General features: G+C 53.1%; 2 protein-coding genes across 32 annotated transcripts; one reads left to right on the top strand and one right to left on the bottom strand.

The window, feature by feature from the left end:
* Positions 1-3,918: 3,918 nt before the first annotated feature.
* Tigd5 (tigger transposable element derived 5) lies at positions 3,919-6,438 on the bottom strand. The gene has a single exon (NM_001126268.2). The coding sequence runs from the start codon at positions 6,295-6,297 to the stop codon at positions 4,369-4,371; it is 1,929 nt and encodes a 642-aa protein (NP_001119740.1). The 5' UTR covers positions 6,298-6,438; the 3' UTR covers positions 3,919-4,368.
* On the top strand, positions 5,633-21,218 carry Eef1d (eukaryotic translation elongation factor 1 delta). Of its 31 annotated transcripts, none has more exons than XM_087556530.1 (11): positions 6,537-6,625; positions 10,759-10,774; positions 12,821-13,923; positions 15,384-15,507; positions 15,931-16,002; positions 19,266-19,322; positions 19,593-19,692; positions 19,772-19,872; positions 20,035-20,256; positions 20,783-20,977; positions 21,116-21,218. In XM_087556530.1, exons 3-11 carry the CDS (start codon positions 12,821-12,823, stop codon positions 21,152-21,154), a joined length of 2,013 nt encoding a protein of 670 aa, XP_087412656.1. In that variant the 5' UTR covers positions 6,537-6,625; positions 10,759-10,774; the 3' UTR covers positions 21,155-21,218.
* Positions 21,219-21,958: the final 740 nt, after the last annotated feature.

Here is a 21,958-nt window from a genome sequence, read left to right as displayed (position 1 = left end):
GTGGTCACACTCAGGAGGATAAGGATGAGAATGGCAGAGGAATAGATGTCACTTGTCCAAGAAGCTCCCTCCCTCACCATGAAGCTAGAGCCTTGGCCCATAGGAGGAAAATTCGTCCCAGTGGAAGCTGGGAAGCCCACCGCCCCCAACAAGCATACCCTTTTCTAGTTGAGAAGCTGCATCCAGGTCTCTCCTGCTGCAAAGATAAGTTGTCCGACTTGCCCTGTTCGCCAGTCAAGGGAGAGAGCTGTTTGAGGTTTCAGAGGTGTGTCCTCGCTAGCTTTGGAAGACTAGAACCCTGCCTCCAGCTGGACATAAGCTGCTTCCCTACCAGACCTAAGCTGGCTCTGTGGCAGGTAGAGCTTGAGTCTCCAGAATTCTGGCTTGGGTCAGGAGTCCTTGAGTGCCCTCTAGCCCTGGAATTATGACTACAGGTACTGCCCTAGCAGGATTTGACTCTGTAGGATTTGAAAGAATATCAAAAGGATTTGATATTATATCTTATAACAGCACGCCAGGAAAAACAGGACATAGAGAAAAGTGAGGCAACAGGACTGAGGGCCCGGCCTCTGAGAGCACTGCATAGGGAGAACCTGATGTGGTTCTAGCCGTGTCTCAGGTACTCTCGCCCCCAAGACAATCCTTGCCACTCAGCCGCCCCAGTGCTGACTCCCTCACGTTTTCTGAGCAGCCTCCTGAGGTTAGGTGGAAGCACCCATTACTGTGGCTCAGGGCAGCTCCCATGGTGGCATCTGTTAGCTGAATGACACTAAGCGAGGTAACCCTTTATCCACAAAGCAGGACTAGTGAATGGTAGTTACAGACAGGAAGAGGCTGTCCCAATTCCTCCAACACTGCAGCCCTGTGTTCTCTCAGCCCCTTGCCTTGGATGCCCAGTTCTCAGCCCATTCCCAATGGGTAGCTCCTCTCAGCCAAGGGCTACCTGACTGGACTCTGGCACTGTCACTTGCCATCCTGGGTCCAGTCCATGACCCTATTTCCTCATTTATAAGAATTTATAGAAAACCGGTTTAGCTGTTGTGTTTATACAGAGTACTGAGTGAACTGGCTGAGAAGAGGCTGAGAAGACAGGCTATACAGACAGCAGAGGGCTCCACTATCCCAGCTACAGGGCCAATCGCCTGTGCCATTCAGACATAAGACAGTCAGCTTCCCTGAAACCAGACCTCTAAGCTATCTCAAGTCTAGGTAGGATAGAGTCTCAGGGACTGGTATAAGGCACCCCTTTATGGGAACTCCTTGGGCAGCCCACCTGCCAAGACAGTCAATGATGGTAGTGAGCCAATGGCTGTTTGTCCCTGGAACCGGGGCTGGGAAGTGGAACACAGCCCTTCATTGCCCAGTCATGATCTAGAGCACATTGTTACATGGCCTTAGGTTCACTGGGACACAGACTGTTGGCTACTCAGAGAAGCAGCTTTGGGGCCATGCAACTGTGACACAGGCCTCTTCCTGCTGTATGTGGCTTTCTGAGATAAAAACTGGTAGGTGCTCATGGCATTCTCTTTAATTAATATTGTCCCACTTTGATGCACTCCCCACCCCCATCCTATGGAGTGTTCCAGATGCAAGCATTAGATCCAGTCACAAAAATGAGACTAAAACAGGGTAGCTAACGAAGTCGACCTGTTTCACCTTTATTACGTGTGGCCAGGTGAACTCAGCTGCGAGCAAGGTTGAGTGTCGGAGAAAGGGCCCTACAATAGGACAGGAAGCTCACAGGCCCAAGATCCTCTGGAGGACAGCTGCTCTTGTGGAGACATTCAGAGGAGGCTAAACTGTGTGCCAGGTCCCAGCTGCCCTTCCCACAGGCAATCCTAACTAGGTAAAGGGCTCGATCCCCCCCGCTGATGGCTCCAACAAAACCCACGTTCCCCATCTCTGTGTTGGGTGCTTTCTCCAGACAGTGTTTATGGATCCCAAGGTAGAACCTAGCAGAAAAGGCTGACTAAACTCCCCAAGCCAAAGGATCACCACGCTATGGGGAACAGGTAGACCTCTGGGGGCAAGCGAACTGGTGTTCCTTGTGATGCCTGGCACATAGAAGGTGACAATGACTGCTGAAGAAAGGAACTACAGTTTCGTCCTCTGTACTAGTCATATATATGAGAGTGTAAGGTTCTCTCCTGAGCGGCCATGAATCCCAATGGAGCTCCATCAGACACTGAGTACAGAATTGGAGCTGAGGTCTCTGTGCACCAGGCTATTCAGCACCGTAAGCCTCAGAGTTATAGGATTCCCTGCTGGGGCATATGCCAGGCAACCTGGGCAAAGTAGCCTCTTCCACAACCAGGACTCAGCCACCAGAACCCCTGCCTATAGCATGTAAAGAACACCAGAATGTTTCATTCTAATTGGACATTTTTTTTTTATTGTAGAGCAGTTGTTTGAACCCAGGACCTTAGGCATCCTAGGCAAGCACCCTACCACTGCACTACATCCCTAGGCTGAGAGGACATCTTTGAGCCTCATCATGATCTCCCTAGCCCAGTTAATGATAGCACACGGACACAAACCTGACAGGAACTCTCTGTAACTCAGCCAGGCCTTACTTGCTTGTTTATAGGACAACCTCCTGGGCCTCGTGTGCCCAAGTGAAAGGGACGTGAACTGTTAGAGAGGCTGGTGAGAGAGGTCTTATTCCTGAACCCTAGTCTCTGCCAACTCTAGTCTATCTGGGCCAAGGCCAGATTGAAACCTCTCCAGAACAGTACCGGAGGCTACTCAGTCTGAATGTACACCCAAGGCCCAGATCTGCCTCTGCAGATTGTAGGTCTGTCACAGCTGGATGGTGGCTCCTAACCGAGTACCAGGCTGATATGGAGGCTGCTGGTATAAACACTTTAGACTTTTGAAAACCCACCCAAGTAGCTAGTGTTCCAGACCCCCAGCCAGCTACGATTGCCCAAGGTTCTCTAGGTCTTCACTGGGGAGGCTGGGTACTTCTATGGTCAGATGGGCCCTAATGTGCACAGATGGAGTCTGCTCCCTGAGCCCCACCCAGTTCCCTTGCTCCACGCTTCCCCTCAGCTTTTGATATTTAAACAGACTTTTGACTGGGATGTTGTGGCTCCAAGGAGCTGTATTCTTGGACCTCCATGGAAATCACTTTTGCATACCTCAATCAAGGCTCTGCCCATTGCCAAGCTGTTAAACCCCTGCCCTTCTCCACTTCAAGTTTTCAAGGCTCAGACTAGGAGATGGGAAGATGAGGGGAGAGTACTAGGACAAGGGCTCAGGACAGTGTTTCTGCAAAGACATAGCGCCCCTCCTTAAGACGCACGTCCCTTAGCTCCAGACCGCCAGCAGTAATCTGAATCCACAGTTGGACAGAGCAGCAGAGTGATACAAAATGTGGTCATTCCTTTGAGCCTTTTCTCCTTCAACCTGGGCCGCCCAGAATTGCTCCTGAGCCATACCCTTGGCAATTCCTGGTGGACAAGTTTAGGGGGAAGAGCCCATGAGGTGAGGGGTTGACTCTAAGTCACTGCAGACTCTCCAGATGGTTGCAAAGGCTATGACTTGTTTCCAGGTAGATCAGATTGCCCTGGAGCTAGACCAAGTGCTTTGTGGTTTGTCCTGCCCACTGGTCAAGCCACCTGGATCCAAATCCAAACAGTTGCCAACCTCGTGAATAGAAGACCTATCCAGAATGGAGTTTTTAGAGGGGGCACTAAAGATCTAAGTAGAATAGAATTTACTTTACTCTCTGCATCCAAAACCTTAGCCAGCACTGGGCTTCCATTTCCCCCTTCCCACTCTCCTGCGAGCGCACCACCTCAGGCCTGGGACTGGAGCTTTGATCCGGCACCATAAGGACCTGCAGTTATTAGAGCGAGGGCAGAAGAGCCCAGAGACCACCTCACCATGCCAGCACTCGTGGTCCCCTAGGAAGAGCATCTTTCCAAACAGGTTTAATGTGTTTTTAAAACAAAACCAAGTGCTTCCCCACGGAGATGAGACCAGGTAGCACCAGGGAGGCAGATGAAACAACAGCCTCATCCAGAGCACATGGAGGCCGGGATGTGTGTGCGTGTGCCTGTGCGTGTGCCTGTGTGTGCTCGCGCGTGCCCCATAGGGGCCAGAATGGAAGTACAGTCAACTGTTTTCCAGTAGGTGCTGTGCTTATGTGCCCACATGTGCCTACCCAGGGAAGAACAATTTGCTTCTTTTAGGTACTTCTCCAGGACCCTGTGGATCACCGGGTAGTTCATCCTCCAAGCTGGGCTGGGCTTGCATCCCTGGACCTCTACAGTGGACTACCAGGGAGAAAAGGTGGAAGGGGGAGGACTGTGTATGCCCCCTCTCTCCCAGTGCGGCAGGAGAGAGGCCACTGGGCCAGGGTAGTCACACACCATCATCAGAAGCTGCTGCTGAGGGGCCAATGCCCCCAAGCCTCCGTGCCATGGTGATGAGGGACCGTAGCTGCACAAGCCTCAGCGGTCCCACTTCTCTAGGATCCTGACTTTCCAACCACCTCAGAGCTGTCTCTAGTCCCCAAACAGCTTCCCCAGCAGTGGGGACCAAAACTCCTCCTTGTTCAGTGGCCTCTTCCTCCTCCTCCTCTCCAGCCCCAATGCTGGAGGGCAGGCTAGCTGGGGATGGAGGAGCTGCAGGGGCCACTTCTTCTCCGCAACCCTCAGGGAGACCTCCATCATCATCCAGGTGTAGCCACTCTGCCACCTCTTCAGGTGCCAGGCGTTTGTAAGCCAGAGCTGCCAGATGTGTGAGGTCACTGAGCATCCTGCTGTGTTCGGCAGCCTCCTCTACCTGGTGGGCAGGCTGCTGCCCAGGCTCAAAGGCTGCTCGCAGACCCAGCAGCCAGCAGCGCTCTATGCTGCCTGCCTGGACCAAGTCCCAAGAGAGGCCAGCCAGGTATAGCATGTCCTTGAGCATGAAGCTCCTCATGAAGTCCAGAGGAGAGCCACTGGCACAAGACACGGCAAGCCTCAGAAGCTCCCGTTTGTACAAATGCTTGAAGGCTGCCACCACACCATGCTCCAACGGTGCAGGGATGTGTGCTCGGCTGTTGCCCCTGGACAAGAAGAGGACTCGAACCGCACCATCAGGTGTTTGAAGCTCCTCTGGGGACCCAAGGAGCTCAGGCTGGCACTGCCTGGGAGTCCCCTCGCTCTCCTCCACGGCAGGCATGCTAGTGGTCCAGCTTGGACAGGGTGGATGGGCCACCAGCAGCACAGCCTTCTGTTGCAGGCAGCTTCGGCGCAGGTAGCGCTTGACACCAGGGACGAATTCCTCGAAGAACCAGCCCCGAAGAAGAGGGCGGCTGAGCCAGGCATCTGGACTGTAGCGGTAGGAGGCTGGGAACTTGTCCTGGTTGTGGTGACGCAGGCTGGGTGGGTCTGGTAGCTGCCCGATGACTAGTGGTTTTAGCTTGTGGCTGCCCGTCAGGTTGGCAGCCAGCAGTACTGTCACTCGGTCGCTACACCAGCGCCGGCTGCACTCACCAGGCTCCCTGGAGTCCCCAGTGCCCGGAGTTGCGTTCTGCTCCGGAAGTAACCTCCAATAAAGACCAGTAACGTTAGCATTGTAGATCTGCTCGTCGCCATAGCCACCCTCGGAATGGGGTAGAGTGGCCGGCGTACCGTCAAGTAGAAGACCTGCGCTCGAGGGCTGCGCAGGCTCCTCTTTGACAGGCGCGGGTCCTGCGACCGGGGGCTCAGCCTCACCATAGATGCGCTGGCTAGAGATGCCATGGCGCTTCTGCCAGCGCCAGAACCAGCCGTGGCTAGCCTTGAAGGTACACTCGGGGCCGTAGATCTGGCGAGCAAAGGCCTCAGCCTGAGCTTGGATAACTGGTCCGGACAGTGGCACGCCGTGCTGGCGCAAGGTGAGGAACCACGAGTAGACGGCGCGGTCGATCTCCTCCTCGTTGGCCAGACGCATCTTCTTGCGCTGCGTGCCCACTTCTCCACCTAGCTGGTCCAAAAACCAGCGCAACTTGGGCTCGTCCTTGAGCCAGCCGCGCAGTGTGCCTCCTGGCACGCCAAAGTCGCGGCACACGCTGGCCTGCCGCTCACCGCCCTTGACGCGCTCGATGGCTTGTAGCTTGTCTTTGATGGAGTAGGCCTTACGGAAAGTCATCTTCACGGCCACCCGGGGCCTCGGCCCGGGTGCTGGGGGCGGTGGGCGCGCTGTGGAACCCGGGCCGGGCGCCGGCGATCGCGGTGGCTCCGCAAGGCACCGGGGCCGGGGAAGACGAGCGCGATGAGGGACCGGGTGCAAGGCTGGGCCGGCTGAAGGGCTCGCGGGGTACATGGCGTCGGCGCCAGGGACCACCCGAGATAGCGAGTCTGACACCCCGCGCGGGCCGCTTGGGGCGGGGCTCGGGGGCGGGACTGCCCGGGTCCCTCCCTTTTGTCTCGCCAGCCTTGCTTGCACCGGCCCGCAAGTCCCGCCCCTCCGCCTCGTAGCGCCTGCGCAAGTCTGGTCTTGGGTGCGTCACCAGCGCGTGCGCACACCAACTCCATTTCGTCCCGCCCTAGTCCGGCAGCTCCACTTTTCGGGCTGTGGAGGGGTGCGGCGTGTCGGGAGATCCGGTTCTTGGCCGCTAGCGATACCTCCTCGGTGAAGTGCGGTCCTTGAGGTAAATGTCCTCTGGCTTCTACCATGGTGGTTCCTATATGCATCATGATGCATGCTCTGAGGGCAAGGTACCGCGTGCCAAGGGTTGTGTCCCCCGCCGCGCCTTTCGTGGTCTGTGCCGCGGCGTTTTCCGGGAGCTGCGTGGTCGCCCTCCCTCTCCATTGCAGTCCTGAGCTCGCAGTTCCCGGTTTTGGTTGCTGCGTCCTTGGCTGTCGTGTGAGTACCGCGGGCCCCGCCTCATGGAGCGCACGTGCGGCAGAGGCCTGGAGTGCCCGTGCCCCGCGCCGTTAGGGTTGGCTCTAGTGGGTCTGTGCGGGCTGCGGGCGGGCGTCTGGGCCTGTGTAGAGGCGGGGCGCTGGCCACATGGTTTGCCAGCTTCCTGAGCGCTGTTTTTGGCTGGCCGCGCGGCGGCTCGGCACGGTCTTGAGTGACACGGCTGCCTTGCGGTCTGTCGGGCTCTGGAGCTTTGGGAGCCGGCGTTCGTCTGCCTCAGCTCTTGCCAACGCCCTAGATCCTTGCGGTTAAGCACCGAGGGCATACCGAGCTCTAGGAATAGAGGGAGATTGTTTCGGGTGCAGCCTGGTGGAACTTACACGGCCCACGAACACAGGGTAGAAAAAGGGCACGTGATGCCAATTGGCTCAAAAGTAACACTACTTACTGATTTGAATAAGATGGTCTGGGCAGCTTTCTTTGGAAAGGGGCGTTGAAGGGTAGGTTGCCTTTTTTCTAATACGTGAGCGCTCTCTCCCGGCATCATGGTTTCCTAGAGTGAACTGCTACTTCGCAGCAAAAGAACTTGGTGAAGCTAATCTTGGGGTGCTACTCCCAGGGATGCTTCTGAATTGGCCCTGTCACTCAGGGATAACTGGGTCTTACCTCAGGCGGAATCGCGTGGATGAAGCAAAGGACTGATGTGTCAGGACCACCGAGTGTCCCCTAAGCCAATCTCAAGGGGCAGCAGAGTCAAGAGGAAGAAGTCAAAGGGACAAGGAGTCCCCTTCCCAGGCTCTGTGATGGCCAGTTCATCATGAACCTCCTTTCGGACTGTGGGAGAACTCAGCAAACAGTTGGAGAGTTGGCAGAGGGAGCCGTTTAGACTCTGTGACCTGGGATTTGCTCTGCATGGCTCTCTGTCCTCTCAGGAGGCTGCTGCTGCAGGGTTGTCTTCCAGGCGTATCTTTTGGCATAGTACAGATAAGGCAGAGTGCTTGAGAGAGCTCGATGGTCAGCAAGAGTGACTCTTGGGGGATGCAGGTAGATGTGCTGGCGTTGAGCATTTTTCTTCTGTGCCAGGGACTAAGACGCCTGTGTGCCTATTGGAAGGTGGTAGTCATTGATTCATTTCGTGCAAAATCCAGGCGCTGGAACATGCCTTGGTCTCTAGCACCACGTATCATTTGACTCAGCAGATTTGGGTGGTTATACCAATCAGAGCCTTAATTTTGCTTCCTGTGTCTAAGATGACACACGACCAACACCCTGGCCCCCTTAAGTGTGAGGTATGGCACAGATATTATCGAGTGTGAAGGAAGAGCTGAGAAAGCAAGCTGGCTAGCACAGTCCCAAGACCTGTGTGTCAGGTCCGAGTATCATCAGCTGGGACAGAAATGGAGCCAACAAACAATGGCATTTGGGGTAAGGAGATTGGGGCTGCCTGGCTTTAGACTGGAGTGACAGCATTAGCTTCTGGGTCTCTGGGTGGGCAAACAGCTCAGGCTGGGGTTTCTGAGTAGGGCTGGGATTATCCAGAATCAGAGAAGCAAGGTGGAAGCTTGGAGATTAGAATTTAACCCCTGAAAGATGACCCAGGCATCACTCCTGTGCCCATATACGCTGCAGTGTGGCTATCCCATTGCGCTGCATGGCTGTTGTGACTAAAATGCTAGTCTTCCCTCCCGAGTCCTGTCACATTCCAAGTGCTACCTGCTGCCCCTTTGAACACACAAAAGCGCCCCCCCCCACCCCACGTGGGCAGCATTGTTTCACAGACTCAGACCAGGTGAGCCCAGAGGATATTGCTATTGGGGGTGAAGGGGGTACAAGTTGAATTTGCTGGCAGACCCATTCCCTACCCGCTTTGCTCATTTCTACTCCTGTAGAAGACAGACAGTATTGGGAACCCATCACTCTCAAGACTGAGGGGGTGACGTGCTACCTCAGAATGTCCAGAGGACAGAAGGTATGGGCTTAGGGCTCAGAAAGCCAGCTCTTGGGGTTGGAGAGATGGCTCAGCAGGTAAGAGCACTGATTGTTCTTTCAAAGGACCTGAGTTCAATTCCCAGCAACCATATGGTGGCTCACAACCATCAGTCATCTGTAATGGGATCTGATGCCCTCAGTGTACTTGTATACATAAAATAAATAAATAAATCTTAAAAAAAAAAAAAAAGACAGCCAGCTCTTCTATGGACATTTTTTACATTCCCAGCACCTGGAATCTTCCAGGCGTTTGCTACTGTGATGGGGCACAGCTGTGACATACCCTTTCTTATCTTCCTTGGGCTCCAGTTCCCAAGCCAGAAGTGCCCTTGGCAGAGGCTGCTGCCTGGCCCACATTGATGGAAGCCATGAGAGCCGGGAACACCAGTGCCCTTCTTTGCAGAGCCGTACTAGCTCAGCCCTCAGAGACTGCAGCTGGCTGATACAAGCTTCTTGTGAGTGGAGGCTCGGTCTGGGTGCCGAGCTACGTGGCCATGCCTGGCTGTGTTGTATCTCAGGACGTAAGACCCATTGGGCCTTGTCTGACACTCAGCTGCCTGCACCCGGGGCCCCCAGAGCTCAGATGTGAGCTTGACAGATGACCAAGTCCTTAGGTATTTTTTTTTTTAAGATTTATTTATTTAATGTATGTGAATACACTGTCACTGTCTTCAGACACACCAGAAGAGGGCATCAGATCCCATTACAGATGGTTGTGAGCCACCATGTGGTTGCTGGGATTTGAACTCAGGACCTCTGGAAGAGCAGGCAGTACTCTTAACCGCTGAGCCATCTCTCCAACCCCAGGTTGGTCTTTTATTAAGATTTTATGTATTAAGTGCACGTTTGCTCTCTTCAGACACACCAGAAGAAGACATCGGATTCCCATAAAAAATAGTTGTGAGTCACTATGTGGTTGCTGGGACTTGAACTCAGGACCTCTAGAAGAATAGTTAGTGTACTTAACCAATGAGTCATCTCTCCAGCCCTGGTCCTTAGGTCTTGTATCCTGGAGTCCATTCTATGACTGGGAGCAGATCAGGACCTGCTTAGTCCACTTCCTTTTGGGTCCTTTAATGTGCTGAGCCTGCTTCTCTGGAAGCCTGTTTTCTCCCTGGTATCTCTTCAGCATGTTCCTGCCATTGCCTAGATTAAAGCCTCAGGAGAAAGGAAGCCAAGCCCATCCGTGTAGGCTTGTGGGAACTGACAGACTTTCCCTGTGGGTGTTTGAGACAGTCACTGTTTCCAGGTTGCTTTTTCCTGTGCAGCTGCAGGTTTACATGTGCGTGCCCTGCAGGGAAGCAATGGAGTTGAGGTATGCCCGAGTCTGGGTGCAAACTGGCTGATGTCCCCAGCCTGATGTGCACCTGTGGGGAAAGCAGGCTGGGGAAGATCTTGTCCCTTAGCTGCTTGTACTACTACTGTCTTGGGATGGCACCCCCAAATGCTTGGTCTCTATGTCCCCAACCCAGAGGTCGCATCATTTTAGTGAGAGATTACACACTGGGCGTTTGGAGCTGTCTGGACCTGGAGCACTTGGTCCCTTGGAGGTTGGACGGAAGGGAGACGTCCTTATTGTCAAAGCCCTGTCAGCAAAGGAGAGAGGCCAAGGGAGCATCCGTAGGTACTAGCTCACCTTGATGCAGCTGGGAGCTTAGAAGAGGGTGGGAGCAGGCAGCCTCCATGGTGGTTTCTGCTTGTCCCTTAGATAGTAGGAACCCTAACAGCTACATAGCAAGGGCTAATGAAAGAGTGCTGCCTCTCACGTGTGAGGACCAGGCAGCCACCTGGGATTCGGTGGTACTGTGTACCATGTCATCTTCTGTTGCCATCTCGACAAGCAGCTTCTAAGAGGCTGCCCGGGCTGCTGTCTGGCATGGGTGGCCTTTCCCACCCCTCTAACCTTGCCGCTTTTCCTTCATGCTGTCCTAGGAGTCCAAAGCAAAAAGTAAGTACACCTGCATAGCACCCTGTACCTCCCCTCACCTGAGCCAGAGCCCCCCAGCCATCGCCTTGCCTGAGGGAGGCATAGCTATGCAGAGTTGAGCTTGCTGGAACAGGGCAGCGGTGTGGTCAGCTTGTTCTAGTGGCAAGTAGGTACCAAGTGGCCCTGGCACCTAGCAGGTCGGCACGTAACCCTCTGCCCTATGGAGAGGCTGGGGCCAAACAGAATTTGTGGCCTGAGGAAGTATCTAGTTTCTGTGACATTGTCCTGCCCCATCAAGGGGTCGGGGGCATTGGAAGCAGCTACATCTGTTTCCTTCAGGAGGGTTCCTAGTCTTAAGTTTGGTGAGGGGGGCAGGTTAGTGGGCATTGCTGAAGGGAGTGGGGATAAATCCAGACCTGTAGTAAGTACTCCATGAGAACAGCGGCCTTAGGGACTGAGAGCCAGTCGTGCCCTGCTGTGATGGCATATACTGCCCCCTTGGTGACAGTGGGTGATGTCACAATGCTCTGCCTCCTGGAATCCCCCTCAGTCCCTGCCCCTGCCCCTGCTACTTGGCCTTGGTAAGTGAGGGGGTGGCCTAGAGACCTCTCTACACTGGGCCTCTGTGTCTCCCGGTCCTGGCTTCTCACAGTGAGAGCTTGGGTGGACTGCACTAAAGAACTTTAGCTCTCACTTAGAGGTAGGCTTCAGGGTACGACAGGAAGAGTTTTCTGAGGTCCTCAACGTGGGTGAGGCTTAGATAGCTAACACTCTTCCAGTCAAGTGTTTTGTTGTGTGTATTAAGGAAAGGCCCTAGACAGTGATGTGAAGAATTGCTGTCCAGCCAAGGGCGTCCTCACTCACACTGCATGAAAGCCTGGGTCTGTAGTAACAGACCCACAGAAGAGCCATAGACTACAAGAATCTTGATAGGGTTACCCCTTCTAGGGCAAAGCAGCTCTAAGAGTATTACCCGCCTCCTTCTGGGCCGCCTGGTGGAGCCTGAAGCCTGTCCTTTCTGCAGAGCCACATCTGGCTTCAGGAGTAGTAAAGTCTTGCCTGTGTAGCTGTTGCTGTGTGCTTCAGAGCCACACCGGGCCGAGGGAGCAGAAGTCATTTAGCATTCGAGGTAACATGTTGTCCACTGATTACAGTAGCAGGTGAGATAGGGTGTCATGAGACCGAGGGTCCCGTGATGACCCTTTGGTTCAGATGGATCCAGAGTTTTGTAGTCTGGTGGCTGCCTGATCCGGTGGCATCACCTTTAGATTAAGGATCTCTGTCGCTGGTGGCGATGTGCATGCAGTCTGCTGCTGGCACAGCCCCTCAAAGAGTTCTAAGACTCTTTGCCCCGGAAGGGCACACTGGTCTGTAGGATAGTTGTATGGCCAAGGTAGGAGCAGGTGAGTTTCCAGGATGCCCTGCTTGCTGGTGCCCCATCCACCTGGGCAGTCAAAAGTCCTTGTCAGTGAACTAGAAACATCAGCCACCTCACCGAGGTGCCAGGCACAACATATGCAAAACACAGACAGACTAAGTTTGATTTCACATAAGCCACAGGTAATTTCTTGCTATAAGTGAGCATAGAGCACCTCACGGGATGTGTTTGTGCTAAAAAGCAAGACAAAAGGACAAAGCTGCAAAACACCCCCTTCTGATTATTTATATTAAAGTCCATTGTTAATGAGTACAGCTGTTTGTTTTATTTGGCACCCTAGCTGGGGGCCCCTTAAGCAAAGGTGTCTGGTGAGTTTGGAGGTGTTGTTTAGACCCCTTTCTGAACCTATTGGGCTTACTGGATAGCACAGGCAACATTTATAGTAATAAGATAATGGGTGTGTGCATATATTCATACGCTGTTTTTGACTCACAAAAGTCCCTTGTGTGGCTTTGACTTTTGTGCCCTTGCATGTCATCTGGGGAAAACCCTTTGGTGGCGTTCCCCTGCCTTTCCCCACGCCTCCCTGCCCACCTTTGCCTGCTCTACTGAGGAGGGCAAGGGAGGCAGGTGCCTCTACTGTGTTGCAACTGCCTTCTTGTGCTTGCTTTTTAATGCTGCGCCCGAAGATGAGGAGTGGGAAGGCCTCTTGTGCGCTGGAGACCGTCTGGGAGGACAAGCACAAGTATGAGGAAGCCGAGCGGCGCTTCCACGAGCATGAGGCCACACAAGCCGCCGCCGCCTCTGTCCAGCAGCTCCTGGCCGAAGTGCCAGCTGTGAACGGGCCCAGCAGCCAGGAGGACGCGGAGGACACCGACGAGGCAGAAACCCCCAACACCAGCAGCAGGAGTGATCCTAGGAAGAGCCACGAGTGCAAGAAGCCGTTACAGAAAAAGAGGAAGCGCTCCCCGAAGAGTTGGCTTGGCCAGGCGGACCTGGCCCTTGTGGGCCTCTCAGCTGACCACGTATGGTTGGACAAGCCACTCTTTGACCAGGCAGAAAGCTCCTACCGCCAGAGGCTGGCAGATGTAGCTGCCCAGGCAGCCCAGTCGCCTGCCCTGGCCCCTCGAGGGCCCTGTACACATGGAAGCCATGTGGCGTGCCACCATGTGACCTGGGGGATCTGGGTCAACAAGTCTTGCTTTGATCAAGCTGAGCGGGCTTTTGTGGAGTGGTCTCAGGCCTTGCTGCTGGCTGCAGAGGGGAGCCATAGGGAGGGGACTCCTGACACAGGCCAGCAGGCTGTCACTCCTGACCTGGCCTTGGCCTGCCAGCCTTGTCCACCAGCCAATGGCCAGCCTCCTCTGGGCAGCCTGCAGGCACTGGTGAGGGAGGTATGGCTGGAAAAGCCCCGTTATGATGCAGCTGAAAGGGGCTTCTATGAGGCCCTATTTGATGGCCACCCCCCAGGGAAAGTGCGCCTGCAGGAGCGAGCCAGTCAGGCGGAGGGTACTCGGAGGGGCCGCAGAGACCGTCGGAGCCGCAATACTGTAGGAAACAAGCGAGCTGGGTCAAAACGGGCAGATGGGGAGGCTCCTTCTGCCTTGCCCTACTGGTACTTCCTGCACAAGGACGCAGAGGCCCCCTGGCTTAGCAAGCCGACCTACGACAGCGCCGAGTGTCGCCACCATGCCGCCGAGGCCCTGCGGATTGCCTGGCGCCTAGAAGCTGCCTCACTGGCTCACCGACCCACGCCCCGTTCTGGCCCATCCATGTCCAGCCTGAGACCCAAGTAGGAGAAATGGCTGCAGGTGTTGGGATTGACTTAGTCTACAAAAATAGGGGTTCCTCATACTCCCCTGTGTAGGGTTAGTGCGGGCACCAGTAGTTCTCTGTCCTTGAAGGTTACAAAGTTGTGAGTTGTGGTGTTGGTTGGGAAAGGGGTCCAAGAGCACCGAAGACATTATCTGCTGGGTCTCGGGTACCTGATAGGTCTTGATGCCCTGTAGCCCAGGTTATAGTGTATGCCCATTGAGGTAAGGTGGGCATTAGATCCAAGAGCACGTGGCTGATCTGGCAGCCTCTGAAGGGGGTTTGTGTTTTGTGGCCTCCCTGTGGGGAAGAACCCTGCCTAGATTCCAGCCTCCGTGGGATCTTGCTCCAATACAGGCGGAGTCCTAAGATTGGTCTCTGAAGGCCAAGGTATATATGGCCATGAGAGGTGGCCTCCTAGGCAGATAGGTGTAATAAATAAATACGGAAGGGACAGAAGTGGTTAGGGAAGGAACATGGAGCTGGGGCAGTGAAGGAGGAATGGGAAGAGCCCAGTCCCTAGGGATCTCTATGTCCTGTCTGCCACTTACCCACCCTGTGTTCACCAATGTGTCCTGGGGAAGGGAAGCAATGTCAGGCTTGTTTTCTTACAAGAAGACACTTAGAATGGGCTGGTGGTGGCCTGAGGCCTTCCACACAGAAAATTGGCAGTGTGAGACTGGGTGGGTTTGTCACACCTGTCAGGAAGGGCAGGATAGGGAATGGTGGGCTCCGTGGACACTCTGTATACCCTAGCTCCCATACTGTGCCAGGTGTAGGAACTGCGTGGTGGGGCATGGCTTGCAGAAGCACAGTGACCTGGACTCCGGTGTGGTATTCACAGAGCTTTCATTGTATCCTTGATTTTTTTTTTTAAACCATCTTAATCAAAACATAACTACTAAAAGTACTTATATATTGAAAGAATGACACATTGCATACTGGGATAACAGCATTTTTATGGAAAATAGGGAACAAAGTGGGCTTGCTCATTTACAAATCTGTTTGGCTTAAAGGATGTGTATGGCTGGCTGCTGGCCTTCCAGCTGAGCTACTCTTGTGCTCTAACTGCTGGTACGGGTTACAGTAGGATCGTATGGTTCGAAAACTCAACTGGAGGGCTTGCCCAGGGATCATACTTCACCCAGGCCCTGGTAGGAGAACCCACTTTGGTGACAGAACAACGGTTGACTTCTTTTTGTGTGCAGGAGGGGCTTGGTGTCGAATTGAGAACTGTTTGTGGTCACGGGCAGCAGTGAGGTAGTTGATGAACCAGACAGGACTGTGAGCTGGCCCAACATGTGATAGCCTTCAAGTTGCCTGGTTCTTTCTTTACCTCTGACCTGAGTGCTCAGGCTGGGGAGGCCTAGAGCCTGTGGGGAAGGTGAAGCCAGGGCTTAACCCTAGCCATTCTGACCTAGCCACTCTTTCCCATCTCAGCAGAAAAATGGCTACAAACTTTCTCATGCACGAGAAAATCTGGTTTGACAAGTTTAAATATGACGATGCAGAAAGGAGATTCTACGAGCAGATGAATGGGCCTGTGACCGCTGGCTCTCGGCAGGTGAGGACTCTACTCAGGGCTGGTGGAACCAGGTGGGCTAGAGACATGTTAAGGCCAGGTGACTCCTGGGGTGCTTCTGCTGCTGGCTCCTGATCCTAACACATGTGCCACCTGAGGGCAACAAGCAGACCGGTGTCTAGGGGGTGGTGTGTTGCCAGGCCTCAGCATGTAGGGCTACCTGCAGACTTTGTGGCCCTGGCCTCGATCACCTACCTGCTTTTCACTGTCTGGAGCTTCCTGTGTAATACCTACCTCCTCCTCCTAATGTGTTCTTGCTTTTTGAGTGAGGGTTCTTGGGGCTTTTGTTTTTCTCTGTGGGCTTTTTTTTTTTTTTTTTCTTTTTTTGTGGTGTGTGTATGTGTTCAAAAAAAATCTTTTTTAAACCAAAACCAAAAAGACTGGTTCTTTCTGCACTGTCTGCAGGAGAATGGCGCCAGCGTGATCCTCCGAGACATTGCAAGAGCCAGAGAGAACATCCAGAAATCCTTGGCTGGAGTGAGTACCTGCGGCCCATGTACTCATGGGCTCGTGCTCGGCCAAACAGCATGTCTGATTGTTTTGTCATGTTTTTTTTTTTTTTTCTTTAAAAACAAACCAAAAACCAAAATAAAACCCTTAGTTTAGTACCACTGACTATTTTGGCCTTTGGAGCAAGTTAGGGCACAAGGTGTGATGCTGTGCTCTTGTAGGATGTGAGTGCTAAAGTCTCCGTGCCCACACTGTCATGGAAAATGGTCTTGCTTTCTAGATTTTTCCATGTGTCTCTCTCATGCATATTGGAGCTCACTCTAAGTTATTCATGCAGTGCCTGCCCTGGGCTGCCTGGGCTAATCAGTGTCATTCTGCAGGGTGTGTACTGTCGGCCTTGGAAGTCTTCCTTCCTGCTTGCCCCCTTGCTAAAGCAGCACGCGCCTCCAATAGACCACTCTGTACTTCTTGATTGGGTGGGGCCCTTCATGGAAAGAGGATGCTTACTTGGTTTGGTATGCTTGTCAGCATAATCTTAGACTAAGCCCTAGGGAGGGGTCCTGTGGCCTGCAAGGCCAGATATGCCCCATCTGGCCCTAGCCTTCTGGACTAGCTAGGGGGTGTGCCCTTTAGATAGCAAGCAGACCCGCTCTGTCTCCCTTACTCCAAAGAAGTCCGGCCCTCCCTCTGTGTCTGGAGTGGGTTATGTGTCCTGTGTCTCTGATGACTCTTTAGTGAGTTACCACAACCTTACTGCTTAAAACAACAAATTTATCATCAAAATGGTCCTGAAGGTCAGAAGTTGAAATAGGGCCAAAGACCGGTAGAGTGCGCTCCTTCTGAGGCTCTGAGCATCTCTCCGTGTGCCTTTCTTGAGCTAATGCTTGTCCTTTGGCACCTCTTCCTCCCAGCCTCTTACTTATCCCTGTGGTCCTCCTGCATTCCCACCATCACAAGGATTCTTGGGACTGGACCAAGCCTACTCATATAGTTCGGGGTCTTGTTTTGTTTTCCAACTGGCCATTTTTGAAAGCATACTATGTAAAGCATCAGACTCCTAGGCAACAGGCACTCCCATTCAAGAAAGGGAATGTAGCAGGGTTCCAAACAGTTTCAGAACCCAGCCAGGCCTCCTGAATGACTCCTTTGTGGCTCCTGTAGCCACTGGGAGACAGTTTTCACCAAATAGCACAGATGGGGTTGGAAGAGAAGAGATCTTTACTCTTTTAAAGAATGTGGGTTTTTTGTTTGTTTGTTTTGTTCTAATATTTCATCCTGACTCCTTTTTTGGTCTAAATTAGTGGTGTTCTTGCCAGTAAAATTTCCAGAACCTTGCAGATGTGCTTTGTCACAGAAATCTGCCACTGCAGGAAGTTCCTTTGGGTATTTTTGGTCCCATCACATTTCTTGGCTTCTGTCAAGATGGCTATGAGAATTCATCCATGATATACCTGTGCTCTGACCTTCCACTCTTCCCAAGGCAACCACTGCTGCCCTCCACATTTCACTCTCCTGACTATCTTTTTCTTTGTACTCTATGATGATGTGTTAAAGAATTTCCCCCAGCCATCTGGCCCCGGCTTCTTTGTGCTCCAGTCCGTCTCCCCCCGCCCCCCTCCCAGTTTACCTTCTCCCTCCCTTAAATAACAAAAAGAAAGCATCCTGCACCTCCACACTTGGCTAGGAAATACCAGCCCCTGGCCAGGTCACAGCCCCAGGGAGGACTAGGGCCCCAGGGGCTTGCCACAGGTTGGAGGTCTGCACTGTAGAAGGTGTTTTCAGCTGAAGATGACGTTCTCCCATCAAAGTCCTGGAGACAGGGAGGCTAAACTCCCCACAGCACTTCCCACCTTTAAAGGTCTGTGCCCACTGCCCTCTCCGCATCTGTAGGACTTTGTCCCCGCAGCACCCCACACAGCTAGTGACTTAAACTGACACAGATCTGCCGTCTTACATCCAGTTCTTGGGGTCAGGTCTTTAGAGGCATGTCATGGAGCAGAACCAAAGTGTCCACAGGGTCCTTCAGAAGTCTGTAGAGAATCTGCTCCGTCTGTTCCGCCTCTCTCTCCTGCTGCTGTGCATAGAGCATTTAGAGCTTCCTAGTGCCGTGACCCTTTCTTACCGTGTGCTGTGGTGCCCCCCAGTGTAAAATTATTTTCATTGCTACTTCCTAACTGTGATTTTACTGCTGTTATGAATCTAGTGTACATCTTGGTTTTCTAATGGTCTTAGTTGTTCAACCCCATAAAGAGGTCGAGACCTACACGTTGAGAACCACTGACCTGTGGGCCTTAGTTCCACCTATTAAATCTGCCTGACTGTGTGAACTAACATTACAGGCTTTGGAGATTCAAGTACAGCCATTTCTAGGGCACCATTGTTCTACAGATGGTCAAAAAGTACATATATAGCCTTTTCAAAAAGGCTGCACACACCTGACCCCTTCTCGGTCCTACCTGACTTCTGTTCTCATCCTGCCATTCTCAAATCCTTTTCCTGTCTTGGCTCAGCTGGACAGTCCCTTGCCAGGTCTTTTGTTTTGTCCAAGGCCTTCTGTAAAGCATGGGGAAGCCCCTAGGTGTTTTGTAAACAGCCCTTGCTTTCCAGCCTGGTCTCCATTCAAGTGTATTGGAGTCTTTTGAACTGCATGGCCTTGCTTGCAGGGAGACTAAAGGTACCTCCCTTCAATGCCATTTCTGCCAAATAGTACCATAGGGCTCTTTTGTCACACCAAGTTAAAAAAAAAAATAAAGTAGCTGGCCATGGTGGCACACTCCTTTAATCCCAGCACTTGGGAGGCAAAGGCCGGCCTGGTCTATAAGGAGTCCAAGACAGCCAGGGCAATTACTACATAGAAAAACCCTGTCTTGAAAAACCAAAACCAAACAAAGGTTATCTTTACTGTCAGCCCAGATGCTGCCTTACTGCATTACTAGGGTTGAAGGGTCGTGTTTGGCAAAGGCCTGTGTTTGCTGTCTGTAACCTCTTCTGTGGAGCAGATTGTGCCTGGCAGACACTGAGTGCTTGACTGTCCCCCAGAGAAGTCCTAGCAGAGCTTGCTGGGCTAGGACTTGCATGCAATTACTTTTCCAGAGCCAGTAACCTTCCTATCTATGAGTGGAGCTAACATCTGAGAGCATGAAGCAAAAGCCTGGGTTTCCTGCAAGGGGAGCCTGCCCTGTGCCCTCCTGAGCCTTCTGGGGCCACCTCAGGAGCATGCTCACAGGTGCTGGCACCACCTGCATACGCCTTCCTTCTGGCCCCTCAATTGCTTTCCCTCCTGTTTCTAGCTCAAGGTGATGCTGCCCAACTCCCCTGAGACCCTGGGCCAGGCCACCCCTAGGACTGTAAGTCCTGTTGCTTTCTGTTTGGCTCCCTTGTCCTATACGCTTTGCTTTAGCTGTGATGGTCACCCTAAACAGGAAGGGTCCTGTGGTCCCTTACCTTCTGTTGTTGCTTTCCCAGCAGATCCTTGACCAAGTACTGCAGAGCACCCATTAAGACTGACTGAGCCTTTGCCAGACTTTCAATTCAGTCTAGGCTCTGCTTCTGAGTGGCTGTAAGGGGATCCTAGATGCAGGCTAAAGGACTAAGAGCAGCTGCTTCTTCCCTTACAGAGTTCAGGCCCTGGAGCCTCCAGTGGACCTGGTGGAGACCACAGTGACCTCATTGTGCGGATTGCCAGTCTGGAAGTAGAGAACCAGAACCTTCGAGGCGGTGAGGGCTTGGTCCTGACAGGTGGGGTTCCCCAGCTCCAGCCTCTGCTATCTGACTGGTGTCCCCCTTGTGCCCACAGTGGTGCAAGATTTGCAGCAGGCCATTTCCAAGTTGGAGGTCCGGCTGAGCACTCTGGAGAAGAGTTCACCTACTCACCGAGCTACAGCCCCACAGACCCAAGTGAGTCTTCCCATTTGGGAAGAAGCTTCGGACATGTGGTCCTGGCTTCTGTCCCTACCTACTGACTGTCCCAGGCAAGGCTGACCCTCAGGGCAGGCTGAGAGCTGAGATGCCTCCAAAGGGCCGGGTAAGCCTCAGCCTTCCTCCCTCCCTCTGCGGCAGCATGTCTCTCCTATGCGTCAAGTGGAGCCCCCAGCCAAGAAAGGAGCCACACCAGCAGAGGACGACGAGGACAATGACATTGACCTGTTCGGCAGTGATGAGGAAGAGGAAGATAAGGAGGCTGCCCGACTACGGGAAGAGAGGCTACGCCAGTACGCAGAGAAGAAGGCCAAGAAGCCCACACTGGTGGCCAAATCCTCCATCCTCTTGGATGTTAAACCTGTGAGTGATAGAGTGAGAGGCCTCTGGGAGGCTAGGGACAGAACCTTAGCGCTGGAGATGGAGGGTGGCAGGGTGAGTGGCTGGCCCAGGCTCAGCTTCTGACGCATCCGATTGGGTCCTGGTGAAAGTTTAAAGGTTTTGACATGGGGCTGGGGATTTAGCTCAGTGGTAGAGCGCTTACCTAGGAAGCGCAAGGCCCTGGGTTCGGTCCCCAGCTCCGAAAAAAAGAACCAAAAAAAAAAAAAAAAAGTTTTGACATGAGAACAGAAATGTGGAGTGGGGTGGTGGTTGGGAATTTAGCTCAGAGGTAGGCCCTGGGTTTGGTCCCCAGCTCCGAAAAAAAAGAAAAAAAAAAAAAAAAGAAATGTGGAGTGGGACACAGAAACCTGGGACTGTTTTTAAAGGCTCTGTAAAAAAAACAAAAGTGTGTCCTGTAGGTCAAGGGAGGGAGTCGTGGGTATTTCTCCTGGTGTTCTAGAGGTTTCTGACATGGCTCACCGAGCCCCCACCCCACATTCTCTCACAGTGGGATGATGAGACAGACATGGCCCAGCTAGAGACTTGTGTGCGTTCCATCCAATTGGACGGACTGGTTTGGGGGGCCTCCAAGCTCGTGCCTGTCGGCTATGGTATCCGGAAGCTGCAGATCCAGTGTGTGGTAGAGGATGACAAAGTGGGCACCGACTTGCTCGAAGAGGAGATCACCAAGTTTGAGGAGCATGTAAGTGGGCATGGGCACAAGGGAAGGGAAGACGGTGGACCTGGGACACTGGCTCCTGCTGCCCCACAGCCCCCAGGGAGGATGAGCCGGCAGGCCTCGGGCAGCGACCGCAGCTCTGCCCTTTGTCTCCATCCGCAGGTGCAGAGTGTCGACATTGCAGCCTTCAACAAGATCTGAAAGTCCGAGAGTGTGTGGTTTCATGTGTGTGAGCACTGCTGAGATTAAAGACTGAGACTCCGCACTTTGGCTCTTGTGTTACTTGGTGTACAGTGCTCTGCCGGGCTCTGGTCCATACTAGTCCCATACTTGTTCCATACCTGCCCACCTCTTGCCTCTTGTGTTCAAGCCAAGAAAGAGAATCCATTGGCTCCACATTTGTCCACTCTGTGTCTCCTGTCCCTGCTGTTGATCATGTGGTGTACACCTAGGCCAAATCTAACACTCCTCTTCACTCTCCTTACCTGTGGGGCACTGCAGTTAACTGAGGTCTTGAGTAGGAGCTCATCCCCTGTATGTTCTGGGATGATTAGAATATGGGCAGCCAGCTGTACTGTGTGGAATTTTGCCTGCTCGTTCCCCCAAAATCCCTTGTCAGTGCTTGGGTATTGGTGGTCATCTTAGGGCTTTACTGCTGTGTACAGACACCATGACCAAGGCAATTCTTAAAAAGGACAACATTTAATTGGGGCTGGTTTACAGGTTCAGAGATTCAGTCCATTATCATCAAGGCGAGAGCATGGCAGAATCCAGGCAGGCAAGGTGCAGGAGGAGTTGAGAGTTCTACATCTTCATCTGAAGGCTGCTAGCAGAATACTCACTTCCAGGCACCTAGGAAGTGGGTGTGATAGCCTACAACCACAGTGACACACCTATTCCCACAGGGACACATCTAGTAGTGCCACTCCCTACTTGGAACATATGCAAACCATCACAGCGGTCTTGGGACTGGTGCTGGTGAAACGGTGTGAACATCTAAGTTGA

The sequence above is a fragment of the Rattus norvegicus genome, chromosome 7 (assembly GCF_021556685.1).
Source record: "Rattus norvegicus strain SHRSP/BbbUtx chromosome 7, alternate assembly SHRSP_T2T, whole genome shotgun sequence".
Lineage (NCBI taxonomy): Eukaryota > Metazoa > Chordata > Mammalia > Rodentia > Muridae > Rattus > Rattus norvegicus.
This window is presented reverse-complemented; position numbering and strand designations above follow the sequence as displayed.

What these genes read in the sequence shown, in the direction of transcription:
- Tigd5 (NM_001126268.2), bottom strand. Translation starts at nt 6,297, where the DNA reads ATGTACCCCGCGAGCCCTTCAGCCGGCCCAGCCTTGCACCCGGTCCCT.
- Eef1d (XM_087556528.1), top strand. Translation starts at nt 10,284, where the DNA reads ATGTCCCCAACCCAGAGGTCGCATCATTTTAGTGAGAGATTACACACT. An exon ending in TGACCGCTGGCTCTCGGCAG is followed by an intron (nt 15,508 to 15,930) that starts GTGAGGACTCTA and finishes CACTGTCTGCAG; the next exon opens with GAGAATGGCGCCAGCGTGAT. An exon ending in GAACCAGAACCTTCGAGGCG is followed by an intron (nt 19,693 to 19,771) that starts GTGAGGGCTTGG and finishes TTGTGCCCACAG; the next exon opens with TGGTGCAAGATTTGCAGCAG.